We start from the raw sequence: 24,821 nt of genomic DNA on the forward strand, positions 1-24,821 counted from the left end.
TGCATGCCACATGTTAAGTAATTCAACAACGAGCTGCCCTTCTGTGCTTGGTAAAAGGTGCTTAAAAATCTGCTAAAATCTTTATTTTAGCAGCCAGCTAATGCACATATTTATCATTGATTTTAGATTATCTATTTTCTCCTTGGATTAATTTAGATTATTGGATCAGAGTACCCAGTATTTTAGTTCCCCAAAGTAAAGCTTAGTAATTTTTTCTCTAAATAAATAAAATAATTAAATTTAACTTTAGCTCCTGAAAAAGTTGGTCTCTTTAACTACAGTTTACTTGGTTAAAAAACAAGAACTATGTGATACAACTTTTTATTTTTGTCTTAGTTATCAGAAAGCGTCAAACTTAATTCAGGGCCCAGCTACAGGAATTAGCTTGTCTCAAATTCTAACAGTAACTACTCCTTTAACTTACCCTATGTGGTCTCATCAGATTTTATCTTGTTTTATATTATAATCATACTGCACATACCTCAAATTCTTATAGAACAATTTAGTAAATGAATGCTAAAGAAATCCATATGTCAGGATAATTTATTGGAAAATAAATGTGTTCACCAGAGTTTTAATTTGTAAAATGATTTTCATAAATACTATGTACAGGCCAGGCGCAGTGGTTTACGCCTGTAATCCCAGCATTTTGGGAGGCTGAGGGGGGCAGATCACAAGGTCAGGAGATCGAGACCATCCTGCCTAACACAGTGAAACCCTGTCTCTACTAAAAATACAAAAAATTAGCCGGGCATGGTGGCAGGTGCCTGTAGTCCCAGCTACTCGGGAGGCTGGGGCAGGAAAATGTCATGAACCTGGAAGGCGGAGCTTGCAGTGAGCCAAGATCGCACCACTGCACTCCAGCCTGGGCAACGGAGTGAGACTCCGTCTCAAAAAAAAACAAAAAACAAAAAACCCAAAAACCATATACATAAAATTTAGGAATAACTAGTCTCCACATTTAGTGTTTACTTCTATTTTAAAAGTTTCCATGCCTCAAACATTTTTACTTTAAAAAGTACCATCATATCAATTACTTTTTCATAGTAACCTAACAATTAGTCAAAATAGTCATGTAACACAGAGCATTTCCTACTGATAGCAGGAAATATCTGTGCTATCATTAACATGCTAAAACTCTGAGAAAACTGGCCGAGTGATAAAAGGCTCATGGTAATGTGAACTTGGAAATAATACAAGATTGTCCTCACACTGTGACAGGCTGAAGTCCTTGGTTTCTGGGAGGTGAGACCTGGAGGAGAGGGTAAGGCAGACAAGCCTTTAATATTCTCCCAGCCCAGTCTACACAGGTTTTCTCTACTAACCAGGAAACTACAGGTATAGTGGCTACTATTCCCTATCAGTGTAGGACCCAGAAATACATCCATCTAATTTAAAACAGTCCCACACTAGGGACTAAGACGGAATTTGGAACACCCTGCCCAATCACCACCAATGACACACTAATGCACATTTCATTAACCTCTAATAACAAAACCCTGTATTTTATGGAAATGAAAATTTTGGACTTCCCTTACTTAAGGCAGGGTTTTGCTCTATTTGCTAAAAATTAATTTTAAAAAATTAAGTACAAGTCATCTGGTTCATTTGTTTACTACAGTGTCTAATACTCAACTATTATAATATTAATAAGAGAAGGAAGTGGTTACTCATACTTAATTTCACTAATTAGTTAAGTAATTTTTTTAATACTGTAAAAGTTTGCTACCTAAAATTGTTAGAAGGAACACAGATAAATCTACTGTTATTTAATAAAGACCATTTGTGAGAAAAATATTTTTCTTACATTATGATTATCCCATTATCAATGGAAAATGAGTCAGAAGGTAATCCAGCAATATTCCAAGTTCGAATTGTCACAGCTTCTCCCAGGGTACCCATAAGAGAGCAATCATCTGAGCAGGGGATATCTCTTCCTTTGCACAAAGTTGTCCACTCTTTAGTTTGATTCTTTAGAACATCCACAGAAGGATAAAGAAATGAGACTGGAGGTTATCAAAAGCATGCTTTATAATTCCTCAATTTATACTGTATTCATTGAGTCAACAAACCATTGCGGAAACTCTACCTCAAAAATGATTTCTGTTTCTCAGATTCTTATTTCAAATAAAATTTTAATTGAGAAGGTCAGCTATGTACTAAACATATTCAATGTTGAGATAAAAGTCTAGATTAAGCACTTAAGTCAGAATTTTGTATCTGGAAAAAATAATTACCAATTGTTATTATAAAGCTTCATTTTCAATGCTACTCCTCCTATCAAACTACCAATGACATTTTTCACAGAATTTGGAAAAAGTATTCTAAAATTCATATGGAACCAATAAAGAGCCCGAATAGCCAAAGCTATCCTTAGCAAAAAAGAACAAAGCCAGAGGCATCACATTATCCGACTTTGAACCATACTACAAGGCTCCAATAACCAAAACAGCATGATACTGGTGCAAAAACATAGATGAATGGAACAGAATAGAGAACACAGAAATAAAGCTGTACACCTACAAGCATCTGATCTTTGACACAGTTGACAAAAATAAGCAATGGAGAAAGGACTCCCTATTCAATAAATGGTGCTAGGGTAACTGGCTAGCCATATGCAGAAGACTGAAATTGGACCCATTCGTTATGCCATAAACAAAAATCAATTCAAGATGAATTAAAGACTTAAATGTAAAACCTAAAACTATAAAACCTTAGAAGAAAACCTAGGAAATACCATTCTAGACATAGGCCCTGGCCAAGATTAAATGGCAAGGATGCCAAAAACAATTGCAACAAAAACAAAAATTGACAAATGGGACCTAATTAAACTAAAGAGCTTATTCACAGCAAAATAAACTATCAGCAGAGTAAATAGACAACCTACACAATGGGGAGAAAGATTTGCAAACTATGCATCTGACAAAGGTCAATATATCTAGAATCCATAAGGAACTTAAACAAATTAACAAGCAAAAAACAACTCACCCCTTTAAAAAGTAGGCAAAGAACATGAACAGATACTTCTCAACAGAAGACATACACGCAGCCACAAGGATATGAAAAAATGCTCAACATCGCTAGTCATTAGAGAAATACAAATCCAAACCACAATGAGATACCATCTCGCACCAATCAGAAAGGCTTTTGTTAAAAGTGAAAAAACAACAGATGCTGGCGAGGTCACAGAGAAATGGGACTGCTTATACACAGCTGGTGGGAATGTAAATTAGTTCAGCCATTGAGCAGAGCAGTGTAGTGATTTCTCAAAGAACCCAGAACTATTATTCAACTCAGCAACCCCATTACTGGGTATATGCTCAAAGAAATATAAACTGTTCTACCATAAAGACACATGCATACTGTGATGGTTAATACTGAATGTCAACTTGATTGGATTGAAGGATGCAAAGTATTGATCCTGGGTGTGTCTCTGAGGGTGTTGTCAAAGGAGATTAACATTTGAGTCAGTCAGCTGGGAAAGGCAGACCCACCCTTAATCTGAGTAGGCACCATCTAATCTGCTGCCAACACAGCCAGGATATAAAGCAGGCAGAAAAACGTGAAAAGGCTAGACTGGCTTAGCCTTTCAGCCTACATCTTTCTCCCATGCTGGATGCTTCCTGCCTTCAAATGTCAAGACTCCAAGTTCTTCAGCTTTGGAACTCAGAATGGCTTTCTTGCTCCTCAGCTTGCAGATGGCCTATTGTGGGACCTTGTGATCCTGTGAGTTAATAGTACGTAATAAACTCCCCTATATATATATATATGTGTGTGTGTGTGTGTGTGTGTGTGTGTGTGTGTGTGTGTGTGTGTATCCTATCAGTTCTGCCCTTTTAGAGAATCCTATTAGTTCTGTCCCTCTAGTAGTTAATTCTACTTAATAAACTCCCATATATATATATCCGATATATATATCTGATTCTTCAGATGGTGGGATATCGGATATATATATATCTTATATATATATAAGATATATACTTATATATATAAACAGATATATATATGATATATATATATAAGATATATATATATATATCCTACTAGTTTTGTCCCTCTAGAGAATCCTAACACACATGTGTATGTTCATCGCAGCACTATTCACAATAGCAAAGACATAGAATCAACTCAAATGGTACATATACACCATGGAATACTATGCAGCTATAAAAAAGAGTAAGATCATGTCCTCTGCAGCAACATGGATGGAACTAGAGGCCATTAACCTAAGCAAACTAATGCAGGAAAAGGAAACCAAACACTGCATGTTCTCACTTATAAGTGGGAGCTAAATGATGACAAGGCATAGACACAAAGAAGGGAGCAATAGACACTGGGGCCTACTTGAGGGTGGAGGGTGGGAGGAGGGTGAAGACTGAAAAACTACCTACTAGATACTATGCTTATTACCTGGGTGATGACATAATCTGTACACCGAACCCTGTTGACACAAAATTTGGTTATGTAAAAAACCTGCACATGTACCCCCGAACCTAAAAGTTTAAAAAAAAAAAACAAACAAAGATTCACTTTACAAAGTAGTTGGGACCACCACATTTTTCCAAGTATTTTCTTTATGTTACAACTATCTAGCACATACAATATTATAGTAGAAAAGTAAATCCATTTTGAACCAGTAGGAGAGACGGAAAACTTTTACTTCTGACTCACATGCCCTGCGAGTGGCTACGGCAGGGCATTTCAGTGCCAATAAGGATCAGGGCACGTAATGCAGTTTGTGAGACTCTACCTGGGGGACAGTCTGTAGGATGCTCAGGAACCCGGGCGGTACTACAAGCCAAGGTTCGTGTTCAGAAAGTCAGAAGTCAGTATCCAAGTTGAGTTTACAGATAAAAGATTTCAGAAATAGTGAAAGACATAACTGGAGAGAAAGGAGTTAGACGAAGGCAAGAGGAAGGTGGATATGTATGGTGCTGGTACCAGCCTCTGGGTTGATGAGGGTGCTGGGTGCTCACAGGTGGCACTGGCTGAGAGGCCATGCTGGGCACTGCCATCTCCCTCAGGCTCCTGCTGAGTAGGCTGGACCAACATTCCTTGAGGTTTGCACAAGAAAGGGCATCACAGTTTTGGGGGAATTGATGACATTCATGACCTTGATAAGCCTGTTAATATTATGCAGAAGCCCCACAACTGGGTCTGTATGGTGTTCCATCATGATTCCTGGCACCATGCCAAGTTATGCATCTTTGGCGGAAATGTCACAGAAATCATGTGCTCTTCTCATTGCATCCATCAGATGGCACACAATTTCATTTCTGATGACACTTTGATGTTCATTTACTGATGACACTAATTTTTATCACTTGATTAAAGTGTTGTCTGCCAGGCTTCTGTGTCATAATTATATGAGCTTATGTGTGATTATAGATTCTTCAGATGGTGGGATGCAACGCAAAGACACTCAGATAAATGAAAGGCAGAACTCTGTTAGTTATAGCTCCAAATGACAGAAGGCTGCATACAGGGCCACACAGGTGTTGTTGGGAGACAGTGTAGCATCAAGCTAGAGCTGTGGGAGGCAGTTTATATATGGTAAATGGGATGGAATTAGCTGGGTTTCACATGTTTCCTGGGGGATTGGGTATTTTGAATCATTCTGTGGTTGCAAGGAAGAAGGGGCTGTCCCTGGTATCTGGGGGCCTCTGGAAGCTATCTATTGTAACCCGGGAGTGTTCCAGCCTAGTAAAGAAAATGGTTGGGGTGAGGGCTTAGCAAACTACTTACAAGAAAGAATTCTGCATTTTTAACTGTTATTTAAAATGGTTAAGACAGCACTTGTGAAATATTATATTATAACTTCCCCACTGTTAAATTGCTCTTTTCCCCATTCCCTTTGCAGGTAATAAGCATTCTGCGGGGAGATACTTTGTAACCATGAAAATGTCCTGTTTTTTTCAAACATTCAATTTTTTTATTACTAATTTATGTCAGCATAGATTCATCTTTTTCATATTTTATCCAATGAGTTATGTTACTGTCACTATTTATTGCGATGCTGAAATTGTCCAAGTTTGGCCACTGGGAATACCCTTAAGCTAAATTCTGTGTCCTTTTGACATGGCCCCATCTTTCTCTGGGTACTTCCTTACTCTTGCTCAAAAAAGACATTTCAGCTTTATCTTACAGTGAAGTCCAAGATAGCCAAAGATAATCTTCCTACTTTAAGCTCAGTTGACTAGCAACCATAATTCCATCTGCAAAGTCCCTTTGCCATGTAATGTGGCATAGTTACAGATACAACACTTGGAGGTGAAGATCATAGGGGCCAAAATTCTCCCTAGCATAAGTACTTAATAAATATCATCTGGCTATTTTGATTTATTTGGTTGTTGATATGAGGAACAGATGGTATTGCTACGTAGGGAGGAGGGACAGATAGCATTTCCAGTTTGACTTCTATACACAGTTGCTTCTGGCATGTTTTATTTTTAATTTTTTAATTTTTATTTTTTTGAGACGGAATCTTAACTCTGTCACCCAGGCTGGAGTGCAGTGGCATGATCTTGCTCACTGCAACCTCTGCCTCCTGGGCTCAAGCAATCCACCCACCTCAGCCTCCAAGCAGGACTGGGACTACAGGCACACACCACCATGCCCGGATAATTTTTTGTATTTTTTGTAGAGACAGAGTTGTACTATGTTCCCTAGGCTGGTCTCAAACTCCTGAGCTCAAGCAATCGGCACACCTCAGCCTCCCAACATTCTGGGATTATGGGTGTGAGCCACCTCACCCAGCACTACTGGCATGTTTTGTTCCATTTGTTTTCAGGCTGTAGGTTGGCCTACAGACATTTTGGAGAGGTCTGCAAGCTTTCTTGGATCTAGCTTGAAGCTGGAGTAGGCATGCTAGCCTATGACATAGGGAAGAAGTAGAGAAAATAGAAGCAATAGTTTCTGCAGAATGCTCAGCTTACAGTTGACAGGTATAGTATATTACCATAGATGAACTCTGGATTAGCAATTTAAGAGGCCTAATTACATGCCTATAAGGGTGTAATATCAGAGAATAACCAAAATGAGCATGGAGGACTCCGAACAAGCATCTCAAAATTCAAGCCAATGGCCTTGGCTGGTAATCAGGTGATGAGCTAGATGGTGGATTTGCTGGCATAAGGTCATGAAAAAAGGGGAGAGAGAGAGAGATGGTAGAAGTGGAAAACTGGCCATTAAGAGTGTCATCTTGGTGAAAATACCCAACACCATTAAAACAGTTTCGACTTTGGTTATTGGCAGATAAAGGTCAATTAGAAGGTTCAAATTAATTCAAATCCAGGGTTTGTATATTCATAATAGCACTGTAGGATTCTGTTTTGGAAAATGGCACAGGCATTGCAGTTGAGTGCTGTGGGCCCAGTTACCCTGGAAGAATTGGATTTTCCTATGCTTCATTTATGAAAAGTGCCAGGAATCTATAAAAGAGTTGATAAATAATTGACGACTACTCAGATTCAAGCTTGGAGGGGAAATGCAGCTATTTATTGAGGGCCCTTAATATCCAGAGACTTGAAACCCTTTGATGTCAGAAAAGCACCAAATGTTGTAAGGTCTCTTAGTTTGGGTTCCCTGAAGCAGACTGTGGGATGAAGATTCATGTGAGGTGACATGCTGAGGAAAGGATGCAGGGGGAAGCAGGACAAGGAGGAGTAGAAGCCAATAAAGGGTGAGGGACCAGCCTAAGTTCTGCAGCAGGTGGCCTCGTTAGATGCCACAGGGAGCCTCCATAGTGTAAGCTATTCCTTGGAGCTGTCCCAACCAGGGGGAAGGGAGAGAGACTCCCATGCTCCCTTCAATTATTCATTAAGGGCTGCTCAAGAGGGAAGTACATTCCCAGGCACTTCTTGCTCTCCAAACACTGGGTAAAGTGGGTTCTAGGAACCCAAGGGAAGTCTGACAGAAAGAGCCACAGGTGCTAGTCGTTGGGTGTGAAAGCACACAGAAGCCAGGAAGGGCTCTGGTCAGAGCCCTGATGTTTGCCATCCAACCCTTATGCTGAGAATTGAATGAGACAGTTTTGATGGGAAATAAACTGCTCGCTGTTTTGACCTGAGAGAAACAGATAAAAGAGTGAAGATGACAAAGTGGGACTCAGAATTAATCCATAGGAATTCCTTCCTGTGACATGAGAGTGACATGAGAGATTTGTTAAGGAAAGTAAAAATTCAGGTTGATCTAGTGAAGCAAGGAAGGAATAAAATTGCCTTCAAGCCTTCACAGAGATGAGGTGGCATGGGATGAAGTGACTACTTGAATCAAGGGTTCAGACAGTGAATGAGTTCACAGAAGGCACTCTGAGCTTTGGCATGTCTTGTGTCTAAGTTGAATGTGGCTTTGTGTCTGTCAGTAAATTTCCAAGTCTCAGTTCAGGTGCTTAAGGCACCCTTGAAGCATTTGTGTGGTGGTCTGACTAGCAGCCCCCCATTCTGATAGTAGCCAGGTGATGATGGCAAAGTCAGAAGAGGCAGTCCCTTGGAGTGAGTCTGTCAGAGAGGGCCTGGTTGGGAGGATGGTACATCTAGCCCTCCAAGCACTGGGTAAAGTGGATTCTGCTAGTGCACTGGGTAGTGCTAATACACTTTCTGTTGAGCTCTGGAATGCTAGACAGGAACCAGTGCAGACACCTAGTGATGTGCTCTGAACCAGCAGGGAAAGGTAAGGGTGGCTGAAGCTACTCCTTTTATTGTTCAAAATGTCAATGTAGGAGAGTAGGAAGAGTGCTAAATTAGGATGCAGGTAACCACCGAGTGCTAAAGACAGAAGCACCCACTCGGTGAGGATTTTAAACATTTAGTTAAAAACAACACCACTGGCAGGGCAGGGTGGCTCACGCCTGTAATCCCAGCACTTTGGGAGGGCAAGGTGGGCAGATCATAAGGTCGGGAGATTGAGACCATCCTAGCTAACATGGTGAAACCCTGTCTCTACTAAAAATACAAAAAATTAGCCAGGCGTGGTGGCGGGCACCTGTAGTCCCAGCTACTTGGGAGGCTGAGGCAGGAGAATCGCGTGAACCCAGGAGGTGGAGCTTGCAGAGAGCCGAGATCGCACCACTGTACTCCAGCCTGGGCGACAGAGGGAGGCTCCTTCTCAAAAACAAACAAACAAACAAACAAACAAAAAAAGAAAAACACCACCACCAAGAGTCAACCCTCCTTAGGAGATAGTTCTGAAATTAAATGAGGCTCCATTGAGATCATGTGTAAGCCAGTGCTCAGTGAAATTATAAAGCCCTACACAAAGGGGACGTAACATGTACTCTTTCTCGTTTGACACCAAAAACTATTGCCAAATGTTCTGAATTCCTCCCTTCTTTTATTCTCATTATCATCCCTCCCATTTTTTCTTTTAGTTATCTTAATTTTTCTAAATCTCTCTGCCTGCTTTGATAGGGCCATGACCCAGGTTGGATTCCAGTTCCATTTTTCTAAAAAGAGCTGAATAGTATGTTGGGTCTCTCATTCAGTAAAAACTAAAAAGTGGAAGAGAAAGGCAGGAAGAATAATTAGGATTAACTCCTAGGGTTAGATGTTGGGCCAGGGAGAAGAAAGAGGCAGAATCAGTCAGAGAGGTGGGAGGCAAGGCAGGGAACGTGGGGTTTGTTTTCTAAGGAACAAAGCCACTTATCAACAGGGTTTTAGGCAGGCTCACCTTTTCCTCCCTTCAAGTTTCATTCCCTGAAATGATTTTGAAATGGCTTGTTATTCAGACTGATAGGAAACAGCTGATGAAGTACACACACACACACACACACACACACACACTGAGAGAGAGAGAGAGAGAGACAGAGTTCTGATACCTTTTTACAGTACTTGCTTAGGAACTGAGATGTTATCAGTAGAGGCTACCATTTTCCCATTACTTTTTAAAAAAAATTTTATTTTTAATCAGGCAGCCCCAAACTAGAATAGGTTCAGAGACTCCCCATTTTCACATTACATTTTAAAGTAGATATTTTTGTTTTTAAAACAATTAGATTTTTGAAGAGTATATTACATGCATCTTTTGGCTAACCAGCTAATTTACAGAATAACTAAAATACACAAGCAGAAATCATGCAAAAATACCTTCCTCCTTGTACTTAACAAAAAACTGAAACCAAAGTAAAACAAAACCTTGAAGGGTTATATTGGCTGTGATGGGCAGAGGGTCAGGAAGAGATGGAATAGTGTCCCTTACCTGTCTATAGGTGGATGTGAAGGCTCCGAGGTAAGCAACCACTCCGGAGGAAATGAGGATATCCCCAGTCAAGTTGATGTACAGCTGACCTAGCTCCAGAGCTGTGTGGCTCCATCGAGTTTTCTCACCTCCAAGGCCTCCAATCAACTGTTCAGCTCGTTCTAGTTTTTTGCTGCAAAGGTCAACCTCAAAAATAAAAGTGAGCTTTTATCAACATTTACAAGTATAAGAAGTTTAAAATTCTGCAAGATTTTACCCTCAGAAGTGAATTATTATTTTTAATGACAGACTTCTGCCTGGGATTTCCTATATCACTATGATATAGGAAAGTCCATGATATTTTAGAATTTGTAAATATAAAGTGTCTAATATAATTCATGAAATTAATAATGAATGAATATCTACCATATAATACAAAGAACAGCTGTATTTAGGAAATGACATACAGTACAAGACACTGAAAGTTAATTAATAAAGGACATTCTTCTGCAAATATAGATATTTTCCCTCCATTTTAAATAATCTAGATGCATTTTGTTTTAAATATTCTACATTTTCCCCTCATTTAACTTACATCATGGTCTTAAAGGTTAAGTGTTTAAAGGTTTTAATAATTTATGATTATTTACAAAGCACAATTTTCAGGTTGTTAAATTGTGTCAAACTACTCAGGCACTTGCAATTCAGCTTAAATTAGGACACCAATCAATAGCTGAGAGCCTATTTGGTGCATAAGACTGTCAACCAAATGTGATTATATGTAATTAAGCAATATGATAACAAAAGAGAGATAATTACGAAGGTGGCAAACTTGGTGAAAAGTTATTTCAGTTCACACAATAGCAATATTCCAGCAGAATATGTGAATTATTTTGATTAAATTTTTAAGTACCTTAACATCATTATTCTTGGAAGAAGATGAGATTAAATAAAGCTTATCTTGATGTTCAAAAATAATTACATGAAAAGATAAATTCAACAATCAACAAAAACAAAGACATTTAGGTTATTTTGGAATAGGAATTTGGCTTGTGCTTTTTGCTAATGTTATTAGCATTTATACCAAGTCAATGATTTTAGATTAAAAGATGTATAATTCTGTATCAATTTATCTAAAGATAGGTTTGAAAAAAGCAAATGGTATGTAATTGCAGTATTTGTGATACTTCCTAAATTTAATTTTTTTCCCTTTTAATTTTCCCTCTTTAAATATCTTTTGTCTTTCTAGTTTCTTTCCTCACCTATTCTTCTTTCAACAATGTTTATGATAAACTGAATCAGGTCTTGTATAGCAAAGTTGCCATCAGAAACTACTAAGTAAAAATATTTTGGCTAAAATTTTACCTCCAAAAGCACATTTTTAATACACATATATGCATATGTTCATTTTATATTACCATAATTTTCTAATATTTTATCATAAAAAATAAAATTTTCAAACATATAGGAGAGTTGAAAAATGTTTAAAGAGAGCAACTGCATAACCATTTGTTGGTTATATTATTTAAACTAAAACTGATCATTCAAAAATCATGCCATAATATGTTACACTTCTAAAGATTAGCACAATGTCTTACATTTGTGCAAATACAGAATACAGGATAGTTACTATAGAAAGAGGCAGTCTGGTGTCCTGGAAAGAGTACAGCTATTGGAATCAGGCTGCCTGGGTTCAGGTCTCAGACTTGATGCTCAGAAACTGGGTTGACGATGGACAAGTTGCTTGATCTTTCTGTTCTTTAGTTTCTTCAAAATGGTACAAAATGATTACTTCCCTCAAAAGGTTATTGTGAGAATAAATGGTATAATATGTAATGTTCTTAGAACAACTGGCCTTTGTACATAATAAGCATTCAATAAATGTTGACTGTTATAAAATATTATGACTTTTCTTCTGGCCGATAATCAGACTTTAGCAGTTAATTTTTCCAAATGGTATCACTAATTAAGTTAGAGTAGTATTTTTAGTCTTGAAAATATTTTTAGTAGATACTGTATGGTTGTGAGTATTGAGTTCTAATTTCAGCTCTGCCATACAACCTACGTCACTTAACATTTTGGTTCTCAATTTCCTTACTTGCAAAGTGAAAAATGATTAAATAATCTAGTTCAATATTATATTCTAGTAATCTAAGGCAGACAGACTGACATTTTTTTTTTTTTTTGGAAAGGCCCAGAGAATAAGTATTTTAGTCTTTGTGAGCCAAGCAGCAAAACTGAGGATATTTACGTATTTCATGGGTATTTATATGGCCATTAATATGTAATTATTTTAAAATGTCAAAACCATTATTAGCTCTTGGGCCACACGAAAACAGGCGATGGGCAGACGTGGCCTGCGGGTCATAGTTTGCCAATCCCTGACCAGGAAGGAAACAGGACTGGTGTGTTATGTGCTAGTACGAACATCATTCTTAGTTACGATAATTGAGAATTTGTCCATCTTTTTCTATATCAGCACACACCTGGTTTTCCAGGTCAGCCTTCTTTTGTTTATTTAATTCAAGTGTGTCTTGAAGCCTGGCCAGCTTGTTCTGAACTTCCTTAAGGGCTGCCTGCTTCTTTCTAAGACCATCCATGGCAATTTTAAGCTCCCCTTCAGCTGCAGCCAGTTTTATCTTTTTGGGAGCTACTATTTTTGCCACTCTGCAAAAAGTAAAATTGAAAAATTAAATATTCATTTAATATTCCAGTACACTTTCTATCACTGAATTTACTTTTCTAATACCCTTACTATAACTGAAAACACTTCTTTATGCAAAAATCTAAACCGATTTCCATATTTCCTGTTTCATCTAACAATCATCCAAACTTGATCCTGGACACAAGAAATGGCCATTTATTAAAATAGACATCAAATATACAAAAAACATTTTGCCAGTATGAATTTTGATAACTTTCCAAAAGGAGAGTAGGATAGTCATGTAGAATATTACAACGTTAGTAGAAGCCTAATTGGTTAAAGGTTAGTTTTCATGAGAAAGTGAGGTATCTTTTATCTTTGTCATTTTACTTTAAAAAATCCTAGAATACATCAACCAAAAACAGTTATCCTATAAATACGTATGTGGTAATAAAAGGAATTATATAGGAAAAAGGATGGATCTAAATTCTCTCCCTAGTATCTGGAAAATGGAGTCAGTCATGTTATCTAACAAACATTAAATTAATCATTAACTAATATATCATGGTCTGAAACATATATAGCACTACTATATATATAGAATGATTAAAATTGGATGTGACTTTGAAAAACATCCTGTGACAGTTGTTTTTTGAAAAAATAATAATTACTCTGTTTTGCATATGATATAACTAGTTCTCATATAATCACCAAAAAAGGCTCCTTATTTCACAAGAATACATTATGCCAGTGGTTTTTAAAGTGTGGTCCAAGGACCCCTGGGGATCCTGATGACACTTGCCCCTTTGGGGAGCTCACGAGGTCTTCCCTCATCCAACTAAACCTCTGTGTGATGGTGGATTTTTTTTTAATATACTTTAATTAAAACAACATATTGCAACAGAATGAATGAAGAAGCAGATTTTGGTGTCTGGCTATCTCACATTAAACCACACATTAAAGAGACCTGTAAAGGTATAATAAAATACCACTCTTCTCATCATTATTTTTTTCTATTTTTAAAAGAAAAACATGTAAATTTATAAAAAATAAAAATAAATCACTTGTATTAACATGTAACATTTGTATTGCTTTTTAAAATGAATTAATAAACATTTTTAAAATTTTTCCATTTTAATTTCTAATATGGTAAATAAACAAAATCTTATTGGGGTCTTCAATACTTTTTAAGAGTATAAGCAGTTCCTGAGTCCAAAAAGTTTAAGAACCACTGTATTATACTATTAGTTGGCATAATCTTGCCTCCAGTAAATATGCAAACACAAAGCAAATTCAGACAGGATTTTCCAAGGAGCCTCTCACTTACATAACTTTTAAATTGTATATTTTCTTACTGACCAGAAGTGAAGACAGAACATACCAGCTGGATTTCTTTTTATCAGCACTTACTTATCATATGAATCCATTGCTATGACCCATTTGCACAGACCTTCGGCCGCTGTAGAAGCATTTCTGATTTTTTCTGGTACAAAATCTGGATTTGGAATATAATTTTTTCTTATGATATTCATATAAGCTGGAGGAATATTGTCCTTGTCATATTCATGAAGTGACTGTAGAAACCTCATGTCACCAAGAAGTCTCTTAGCTGGGCCCCAGAAATCCTCAATTTTTTTCCCTGAACCTGTTGGGTCAGGGATTTTGTCAGCTTTGATTCCTTTCAAGATGCATATAGCTTCCATAACAAGCTTGACACCAGCAGGAGGACTCTTCATGGATTTTACCACTGTAATATCCTTGAAATAACAACATGTTAATTATTTTAAAAGACATGTTTGTTTATACAGTAATTGTAAGTGGTTCCTATTTTCAAACTAAGCATACAGAAACTCACTGTGTTCACTGGGTAGAAATGGTGACAGTAATAGAACTGCACTTATACTCTTCTCCTGAGTCCCACCCAAAAGTTTAGCCAAAATTCTCTGCCCTATTTATTTTAAAAATCTATCTTCATCTTTCTAAATTAAAATATTCCCCTTTCACATCTTAACTTTTAATACACCTCATGAAATCTAAGACATTGCTATTGTAAAATAAATTATTATAAAACACATTATTTTATGTATCCCCCCCAAAAAAAATCACTGGCAAAATTAATACAATACTTTATCACATGCTCTATAAGATGTATTCCAATGACAAGTGTGTCTAAATATGAAAAAGGTACCCCTTAGAATCAAAATATAATCTCAAAGCTTATGTCTTTGTTGATTACTGCAGTGCAAAGATGTATAAAGTTCTTGAAATAACTGTTGCTTTATGGTAGGCTATAACATCTGGCCGCTTTCTTCCATTTCAAAGGTGTTTTTGCATGCACATGCATTTCTTTTTCAAGTCAATTAGGGAATTCTTTTGCCAATTTCAAAATGATTTCAGCTTCATTAAAATTTCAGGCTAATTCGGAGAGACAAACTAGACTAGAACACAATGCTAATTTCTTTCTTGGGCTATGATGACGTGTCCTAGAAAGTGTATGGCGAAGCTCTTACCTGTGCAGTAAGAGTATCAAGGGCGGCCAGTGCTGACTCTAATATTGGCAAGGCACCTGCCAGGTCAGCATCGCACTCATCTTTGATGGCTTTGGAAGCCATAGCTTGTTCGTTCGCTATTGTTTCATCAGCTTTCACTATTTTTTCAGTTTTGGCAACTTCTACAGACTCTTTCTCAATCATTATCATCATTTCATCAACCTCTTTGCTAGCAACTTTTAATTGAGGATGTAGTGACTCCAACTCCATCTGCATTGTGGCTACTTGAGATGAAGCAGAATCCAGTTTCTCCAAACCCACTTCATATCTCTTTTTCATTTTCATTACTTCACTGGAAGGAAATAGATAAAACAAAGTTAATCATGAGGCTCTGTATCCTACATGAAGGAAAAACTTAAGTGTTTCTGAGCTTTCTAGGCTTTTTCAAGACATAACTACGGAGTGGTCTAAAAGATTTTCATATATATGACAATCTGTCAAAACATGAAACCTAGAATGTCGGATTTGTGCACAAGTAAGAGCAGACAGCGTGTTTTATTCATTTTTGTGTTTTCAGTACCTATATGTTATCAACGCATACAACAGAAATTCAAAAGAATAAATACACTGGCGATGAGGCAAGGAGTCTCCTGTATCAAAATCAATGATGTACCTCTAAAGTTGGTAAGTTGATCCCAGCAACACTACTGCTGCTTTAAACCTTTTTATGATCACTTATTTTAAACGCACTTCAGTGCTCGAAATATATTATTTTGAATGTTTCCAAATGTGAAAAAATGATTTTAACATGTATTATACATCTTGAAACAGAGATTTGTTTTATTAAAGAAAAAGTAACAAATAGAGCAGATCATAAAGCTCAATACCCTGTTTGGTGCAAAATGATTATAAAGTAATAACAAATGATTAGAAATAATGTAATATTTTAGCATATTTTAAAAGTTTAATATTTTAATGTAGTCAAAAATTTAATCTGCATTTATCTGCAAATATATATATGTCTCTATAGAGAAAACTCTTCTTTATAATTTCATTTTAAAATACTTGATATACCATAATGTCTCCAAGTAAAAAAATGACATGTTTTTAAAATCCCCTTCAAAAAACAGACTGGAGTAGTAAGGAACTGGCTTGAGCTGGAAAAGGTAACCTGGAGAACACTGAAAGGATTATAATTTTTGTTTTAAAAAAATTCATAAGTGAGAGCATGCTACATTTTTGTCACATGTCAAATTCCCTGAGTGTGCAAAATATTAGAAAGTAATGGGAACAGAGGGGACCGAATGTATGGCACTGTATTATCTGTGAGTTTGGTTTCAGCTGAAACCTTGTGCAACAAGCATAGGAAAGGTCTCATTCCTGCCAGCCTGAGACAGTTTCAATATGGTGGCTAATCCCGAGTGACGCTTTGCTAGCTTAACCATAGATTTCCTTCCAAGTAACCTGAAAACTTGCTTCTAGGTTACAGCACTACCTGGCTGTCGTGATCTGAAGGCTTTAGCTATTATGGGAAGAATAATCACAGGGTAGGAATTCTAGCTGAGGCAAGGATAATTTAATATCTTTTTTTTTCATTTGCAAGGAATTTTGAAAAGAAAAAATTTGAAAAAGGAAAATTTGAAGGGCAAATAAGAATATTTGAAAATACCTTAAAAACTATGACTTTCAACCTGTAAGTTTGAACTTATAACCTTGTAACTTTAAAACTTATAACCAATAAGTTTAAACTCTTCCTATAAGTTTGCCTCTCGTTTTTATAATCCTTTTTTTTTGTTAGGGTGGCCTTACTATTGTGAGTGCAGAGTCAAACAAAAGCCATGAGTGATATCCAAAATTTAATCAATCTCCAAGAGCTTTTGATCCTCCTGGATAAGAAAATATGAAAAAAAGCAAGTTTCCATTATGTTAAAGATCATAAGCTCAACACAGAAAGACAATTATCTTGAGAGCCAAAGAAATAATAAATTCCAGCCAAGCTATGCAGCAGTCACGGTGGGCACTGCCGATTTCACTAGGTAGTTGAAAAATTCCTAAAGGTATGATTCAAACACAGGGTTGTAGACCACAGTGACTATGACAGTCCTGTTGGGAGGGCACAGCAATAGTTACTATGAATACAGATGAGGAGTGTCATATCCATATCCAGGTAGCATGCTGCCCAATATGAGAAAAGGTCCTTCAAAATGCTTGAGATAGTGGGTTAGCCATAGGAAGATTTAGAATTAACCATAGAAATACATATAAAAATCAAACTCATAGTATTAATATTTTTATATTATCTGTGCACATTTGTTGTTTTATGTATTCTTTTTAATCTTTAAAAGAATTTGGTCTGTTCAATTCGTGGATCAGGCTTGAGCTTTCAATATAAATCATGTGTCTGAGCAGTAAATTTACATTTGTGCTTTTAAGTAAAAATCATATTAATTTATAAATAATATTCAAACATTTAAAAGTACTTAAGGCTTACCATATGTATACGTTTAAAATACTAGACTTATAAATTATTTAAGTATCTAGTAATGTTTGAGTTGTTAAATCAGAACTTAAAAGGGAAATATAAATAATGTATTAAAAATTTTATTTAAACAAGCTTTTGAATGGAGCCACACATTAATCCAAGGTCCCCTTTAAAGGTAACCACTAAAATGTTCCAAACTTCCTACTTTCTACCTTAATGTTATAATGTTTTTAAATTTTGTAATATACATACTGAATTTTAATTTTTGGAACCAAAGAAATATTTGAATAAACTTTTGTGCACACAAAAGTCACCCTCCAGAACATTAAAAAAACTCACATTGACACTTTCTATAGCAGGTAAGTTTACTCATGTTTATATTGATGTTTTCAAATGAGAGTTTATTAGAGAGTGGCTGTCCCTCCCTAGAGTCTCAGCTGTTCAGTATTCAAAGAGAGGGTTTAACTATTACCTAATTATTTATCAGAGAAAAATCACTCTCTACTAGTGTTTACTCAATATTCACAGCTCTGGTTGGAATATCTTCATTCTTCCAAGAGTTATTATGCATCTATGATGTGCTAGGCAATGTGCCCATACGAGAAGGATAAGACCCCTCCCTAAATTCAAAATGTTTGTGGATTAAATAATTTAAAGATGTAACAAAACTTACAGTATATTTCTATGAAATAAATCTCCATTATATCATATTATGTCATTTTTGCACACACAAGTATTTTTAATTGCCATAGCTTACTTAGAAATATGAAATTTGATTTTTACCTTCTTTTCTTTTCTAACAACAGTTTGAAGGTGGAGATTAATTCGAGGTAAGAGGTAGGAGTCACATAATTGTATCTTTGAAGTTCAACAAAGAAAGATTTGGATAAATCTATAGTAGAAGTGTGGAAGCTTTTACACATGTCAATACAGCCATCTCGTATTTCCTCTGACATTTCAATTTCTTCCAAGAATCGTGAGGCAACTGCCTGGAGGGCATCTTCAGGCCATGACTAAATGTAAGATAAATGCTTTAGCATTTTATTAAGATTACGAATCTGGATCTGCTACTACTGCAGCCCTTTACAACTTATGGATGTTGGGGGTGAAGGGGAATAGTGTGAGGGATGGTGTGGGAGAGACAATTTCATAAGAAACTTTCTTAGGGGAGGGAGCCAGGAGCTAGTTAGTGCATATAACATTCACTGTGTGTGGTTTGTTCTGAGATTAGAGAAATTGTTCATGAGTGTTGCAGGAGAAAGGAAAGGCAAATGAACTAAATTTATGGAATGTCTATTTCTGTATGCATTTTACTGGTATTATCTCATTTAATTCTCCTAACATTTCCCTGAGAATGATGGAGGCATTATTCCTGAAATAGCTTCCAAATCCTCTCTTCTTTCTTTGTCTACCTCAATCATCCCAATTCAAGCCTCCACTATCATCTGCCTGGAAGATTCCAGTAGCATCCAAACTGCTTGCATTCTCTACATAGCTGCAAGAGTGAGCTTTTCAAAATATAAATCAGCTCATGTCACACTCCCCAATTTATAACCAAAGACTTCCTAGAATTCTTAAAATCCGAACCAACTTGTCAATCTCTATCTGATTTGACCCTTCCCACATTTCTGACCTGTTATACCACTTCCCCCCACAGTTCCTGTGCTCCTGTCACCCTGATTTTCTGTCACCCTCTCCTTCCTTCTGTCTAGACACTTGACTTCACTAGTTTATCCTCTCTGCCCAGATCTCAATACTGACACTTTTTTGTCTTTCCAGTTTCCTCTTCAAACCCTTAATTGGTCCCTTATTTAAAAAGTATTTACCTGTAATCCCAGCACTTTGGGGGGCCAAGGCGGGCAGATCACCTGAGGTCAGGAGTTCAAGACCAGCCTGGCCAACATGGTGAAATCCCGTCTCTACTAAAAATACAAAAATTAGCCAGGAATGGTGGTGGGTGCCTGTAATCTCAGCTACTTGGGAGGTTGAGGCAGAAGAATTGCTTGAACCTGGGAGGCAGAGGTTGCAGTGAGCCAAGATTGTACCACTGCACTCCAGCCAGGGTGACAAGAGTGAGACTGCATCTCAAAACAACAAACACAACAACAAAGCATTTACTCCCTATTTGCTACCCTGTCTGATGAAATTGTGTTTTGCTTATTTGTCTGTAGACAAGAAGCTCAAGGAGAACAGAGGTCTTGTCTATTTCATGTGCTTCATCTCCAGCTTTTAGATTAAGACTTGCTACAAAGCAAAACAGAATTCAATAAACGTTTTGCATGAAATAATTAATTTTACCAGGAAGTAGAGATACAGAGAGGTTCTGTAAACTTTCCAAGGTCATAAATGCTTATCTGTCAAAACCCACTCACGGGATCTCAGTCACAGCCCACAGATTTCTTACCACACAGGTAGAGAATGCATTGTGATATGCTGTTAAAGCCAGAAGGGAGAATTAAATTACTATTCACATCTAGCTAGTTACTCTCCCTTTGCTACTCCCCTTCCCCACCCCTCGTCCCTACCCCCCATCCATTCACTGCCTTTTTCTGCTCTGCTCTGTACTTCCCAGTACTGAAGTCCACACAAAAAAAGGTCACTCTGGCTTTCTCGCTCTTAACTCCTTTGGGTTTAGCTAATGGGAAGAGATTGGGGGCAGGGTGGAATAAGTGAGACATAGGGGTATTTTGATCCTCCCTTCCTTTCCAGCCGTAGCTGAGTTCTACGTTTCTGGTTCCTATTCCTGTTGGGCAGTTTTATATCCACAGCTCTAAGCTCTGACTTTCATACACGGTTATAGTAACACTTCCTGCTATTGCTCCACCTACCACTTCCTGAGTGTTCCAACATCCCCTCTTGGTTCCCTTAACCCTGCCTACCCCTCTGTGAACAGTTCCTTCATTATGCTTTCTTCAGTGAAGGGTTCAAGGGTGCTCTGTGCTTCCTGTCAGGACTCTGATACACAATTTTATCATAACACTTCCTATAATATATTGAAGTTAGCGATCACATATATTCTTAACAAATACTTTTCTATTATAATTTCTTGAATTATAATTTCATAAGATATAACTGATCAGAAGATTCTGCTAAACAATATTTTGGGGTAAACTACAGGTTGGGAATCTATAAAATAAGTCATGATGATAGTGGAAATTCAACATTTCTAGAAGTCTATCTAAAATGTACATGACAATACCTGAAACCAGTCAATGGTACAGCAGTTAACAAGAGCAGGGAACTTTCTAAGACGATTCCGAAATGCATCTCCAATGGGACTCATGGCAAGGACCACATGCAGTTGGCTGCGGCAACGATCAATAAACATGTTGAAAAGGGCTATGGGGCTGCCATCTGTTTGCTTGGTTTTATCCCGCTGGCGATCTAACTGACGCATCTTATCACATATCTCTTGCTTCTCATCTAATGCAAAGAGATTGGGAATCTCCCCAGCATTTAGCAGATTATTGACATCTTCCAGAAAAGACTCTTTTTTAATTTGAGTATCTGTAAACAGGAAGACACCCTGCATCTCACCTTCCGCACATTTCCTTAAGATCACTTTTAAATCTTCATGCCATTCAGTAGTATCATACCCCTTAGAGATTTCAACTTGGAAAACTGAATAATCAGCCATGTGGGCAGCTAATCTGGTGACAGACTGCCTTCCACTCCCTCCAACCCCTACTAGGAGAGCATGGCTGCGAGGCTGCTTCAGGATCCTGGAAATTCTGCTGATGTGCTCTATGGCAAATCGAAACAAGACAAGGTTCATGGGTTTTTTGCTTATATTGTTGTATTCTTCTAGGTGAATTTCTACTATCATTCGAAGATTATCCACATCTGCGATTTCTCTGTAGTTGGTATCCTCCCTCTTGGGATCATGGAAATCACAAAACATTAAGCTGCGTAAGTCATCTTCTTCCACCATGCCATCATTATCAAAATCCAAATGCTGAAAAAGCTCATGAAAATCTTCATACATGTAGTTTCTCAAAATTTCTTGAATGTAGTTGATGAGCCAGCTTCTGTCTGTATTGTCCAGAAGGCGGTCATAATACACTCGAAGGACCTGTATAATAATTAAAAAGCAGCTTTAGAAACTTTCTTCTGATTTTTAAGAAAGTGTTATTATATCTGTGCTAATCTCAAGTAATAAAAATATTAGAAAATTTCTGCGGGTTTTATTAAAAGTATATCCAAATAATCAGGACTGATTCACAATGTTATTTTAAATGTTAATTTTAACTCTATATTTAGAATAATAAGGTTATAGTCAGTTATCAATCAATGAAAGGTAATTTTGGGGGTGGGAGCTGAAGTAGATGTAGAGATGCTGAGAGAATTAAGGCCTTGAGAAGTTAGTGACTGCCTTTGCTGGCTGCTCAGATGTGGATAGCAGAGCTGGGCACCAGTACCCAGGGGGTACCCAACACCTTTCCAGTGATGTTTCCTTTTTCTAAGATACATAACATTTTGAAAGTTATTGACAAATCAATAGTTTTTGCTTTTGTTTTTGTTTTTCAAAAAGCACATTTTCTAGAACAGGAAATGTCTTGGGTAGAGGGAGAGTTGTTTGGGATATCTGTTAATTATTTTTGTTTTAAGTCGTTACAGAGAGCAATCTACTAAAATAAATCTCCGGTTATATGCACGTTATGGGACTGCAAGAAACATCAGGCTTGCTACATGTAGCAACTGTTTTCTTAAAGAAGTGTGTCCCAGGGGTACAGTCTATTTTGGACTGAATTGTGTCCCCCCAAAATTCTTATGTTGAAGCCATAACTCTCTATGTGACTGGATTTGGGAATAGGGCCTTTAAGGAGGCAATTAAGGTTAAATGAAGTCATAAGGGTAGGGCCCTAGTCTTATAGGATAGTGTCCTTATAAGGAGAGGAAGAGGCATTAAAGCGCTCTCTCCCTCTCTCCCTCTCTCTCTCTGGTTCTTGTTTCTGTTGGGCGGCCCTTATATGCACAGAGGAAGGGCCATGTGAGGACACAGAGACAAGGTGGCTTTAGCAAGCCAGCGTGAGAAAATAAATTTCTGTTGTTTAAGCCACTTAGTCTGTATTATTTTGTTAATGGCCAACTAATACATATATGCTATAAATAATGCATATTTCGTCAGTGGAACGTTGGATCCTTACTCTGCTCTACCATTTTGAGTAAATCACTGAAAATGTCTGCATCAACTTCTTCACCTATAAAATAGAAGTAGTATTACCTACCTCGCAAATCGCACAGATTTGGGGAAAAAATAACATGACAAAATATGTGAAAACACTGTAGAATTCAAATAGATAATTACTGCAAATTGCCCTAGCATTAAGGTTAATGGTGTTCAGGAATCGTGGTTTTAGTGTATTGTTATCAAATTGATGATTTCATAGTGTTATCCTTTTTTTTTTTTCACTAATAGTGTCTGCATAAGCAAATGGTATTATTTAAACTTCCTTCATATTCCAACCAGTTCAAAAGTTATTTCTCTGTGAGACAATCTAATTTCCCAATACATGCCAATGGCCAATCTTTGAATTGAGGTACTTAAGATCTCAGACAATATTCCTAAATTAAGTCAACTTCATGTATCAGGATCAATGCCTAAGCATAAAACAAGTATATTATTATCTAGCTGGCAGTTCAGCAAGAACCTATAGCAGCATTTCTCAAAGACAGTCAACACATCTGCATTAAAATCATCTGGGGTACTTATTCAGAATGCAAATTCCTGGGCCCCACAGTGGATCTGTTGACTTAAAAACACAGAGGATGATTCCTGGGAATATCTTTCCGTTTCTTTTTGTTTTTTTCTTTTTCCTTATTTAAGGTACAGATATGGTTTGGCTGTGTTCCCACCTAAATCTCATCTTGAATTCCCACGTGTTGTGGGAGGAACTTGGTGGGAGGCAATTGAATCATGGGGTGGGTCTTTCCCGTGCTGTTCTTGTGATAGTGAATAAGTCTCACAAGACCTGATGGTTTTAAAAAGGGGAGTTTCCCTGCACAATCTCTCTTCTCCTGTCTGCCACCATGTGAGAGATGCCTTTCACCTTCCACCATGATTGTGAGGCATCACTAGACATGTGGAACTGTAAGTCCAATAAACCTCTTTCTTTTGTAAATTGCCCAGTCTCGGGTATGTCTTTATCAGCAGCATGAAAATGGACTAATACAGGTACAACAATCTTAAGTGTACAGCTCAAAGAATTTTGGCACACAGTTACACATCCATGTAACCACCACCAAAATCAAGATATAAAATTTCCAGCACCTTAGTAAGCTCCCTCATGCTCACTCCTGTTGATCCCTGCTTTCCTCCCTCCCTAACAAGGAACCATTATTCTATCACCACCTCTCACATTTTAAAAAGTTGACACTTAAAACTTTCTATTATAAATCTAAATTGTTGCAAAGGATATAATTTCTGGCATATTTATATTGTAATTTGTGCTTTGCATTTATTTACCTCAAAGTCTTGATTGCAGACTTTTAAAATTGAGATATAATTCATGGACCATAAAATTCATTCTTTAAAAGAATACAAAATCAGAATATTCACAAAGTTGTGCAACCATCACAACTATCTCCCTCCAGAACTTTATCATCACCCCAAAAAGAAACCTGGTACCCAATAGAAGCTACTTCTCATTACCACCAGCCCTGGCCAACACTAATCTATTTACTATCTCTATGGAACTTGCTTATTCTGGATATATGATATAAATGAATCATATCATAGGTGACCTTTTGTGTATGGACTTTTTAACTTAGCACAATGTTTCTAGGTTCATCTATGTTGTAGGACATATGAGTATTTCTTTTTAGGACTGAATACAATTCCACAGTATGTATTTACAATATTTTGTTTGTCCACTCATCAGCTGATGGATATTTGGGTTGTTTCTACTTTTTGGCTATTATAAATAATTCTGCTAATAATATTCATGTACAAGTTGTTCATGGACATGTATCAGTTCTTCTGGGTCCACAGTTAGGAGTGGAATTGCTAGGTCATATGGTAACCCGATGTTTT

The 24,821-nt window shown here is 37.1% G+C and overlaps 1 protein-coding gene across 1 annotated transcript in view; it reads right to left on the reverse strand.

The window, feature by feature from the left end:
• DNAH7 (dynein axonemal heavy chain 7) overlaps positions 1 to 24,821 on the reverse strand; it is a 331,737-nt gene that overhangs the window by 106,039 nt on the left and 200,877 nt on the right. Inside the window, exons 41-47 of the mRNA XM_004032984.5 lie at positions 20,988 to 21,860; positions 18,572 to 18,801; positions 15,328 to 15,658; positions 14,228 to 14,574; positions 12,660 to 12,840; positions 10,195 to 10,380; positions 1,808 to 1,971 (exon numbers count right to left, since the gene is read on the reverse strand). Coding sequence (XP_004033032.4) covers positions 1,808 to 1,971; positions 10,195 to 10,380; positions 12,660 to 12,840; positions 14,228 to 14,574; positions 15,328 to 15,658; positions 18,572 to 18,801; positions 20,988 to 21,860 — 2,312 coding nt within the window. The remainder of the gene's footprint in view (positions 1 to 1,807; positions 1,972 to 10,194; positions 10,381 to 12,659; positions 12,841 to 14,227; positions 14,575 to 15,327; positions 15,659 to 18,571; positions 18,802 to 20,987; positions 21,861 to 24,821) is intronic.

Source organism: Gorilla gorilla, chromosome 11 (genome assembly GCF_029281585.2).
Source record: "Gorilla gorilla gorilla isolate KB3781 chromosome 11, NHGRI_mGorGor1-v2.1_pri, whole genome shotgun sequence".
NCBI classification, from domain to species: Eukaryota; Metazoa; Chordata; class Mammalia; order Primates; family Hominidae; genus Gorilla; species Gorilla gorilla.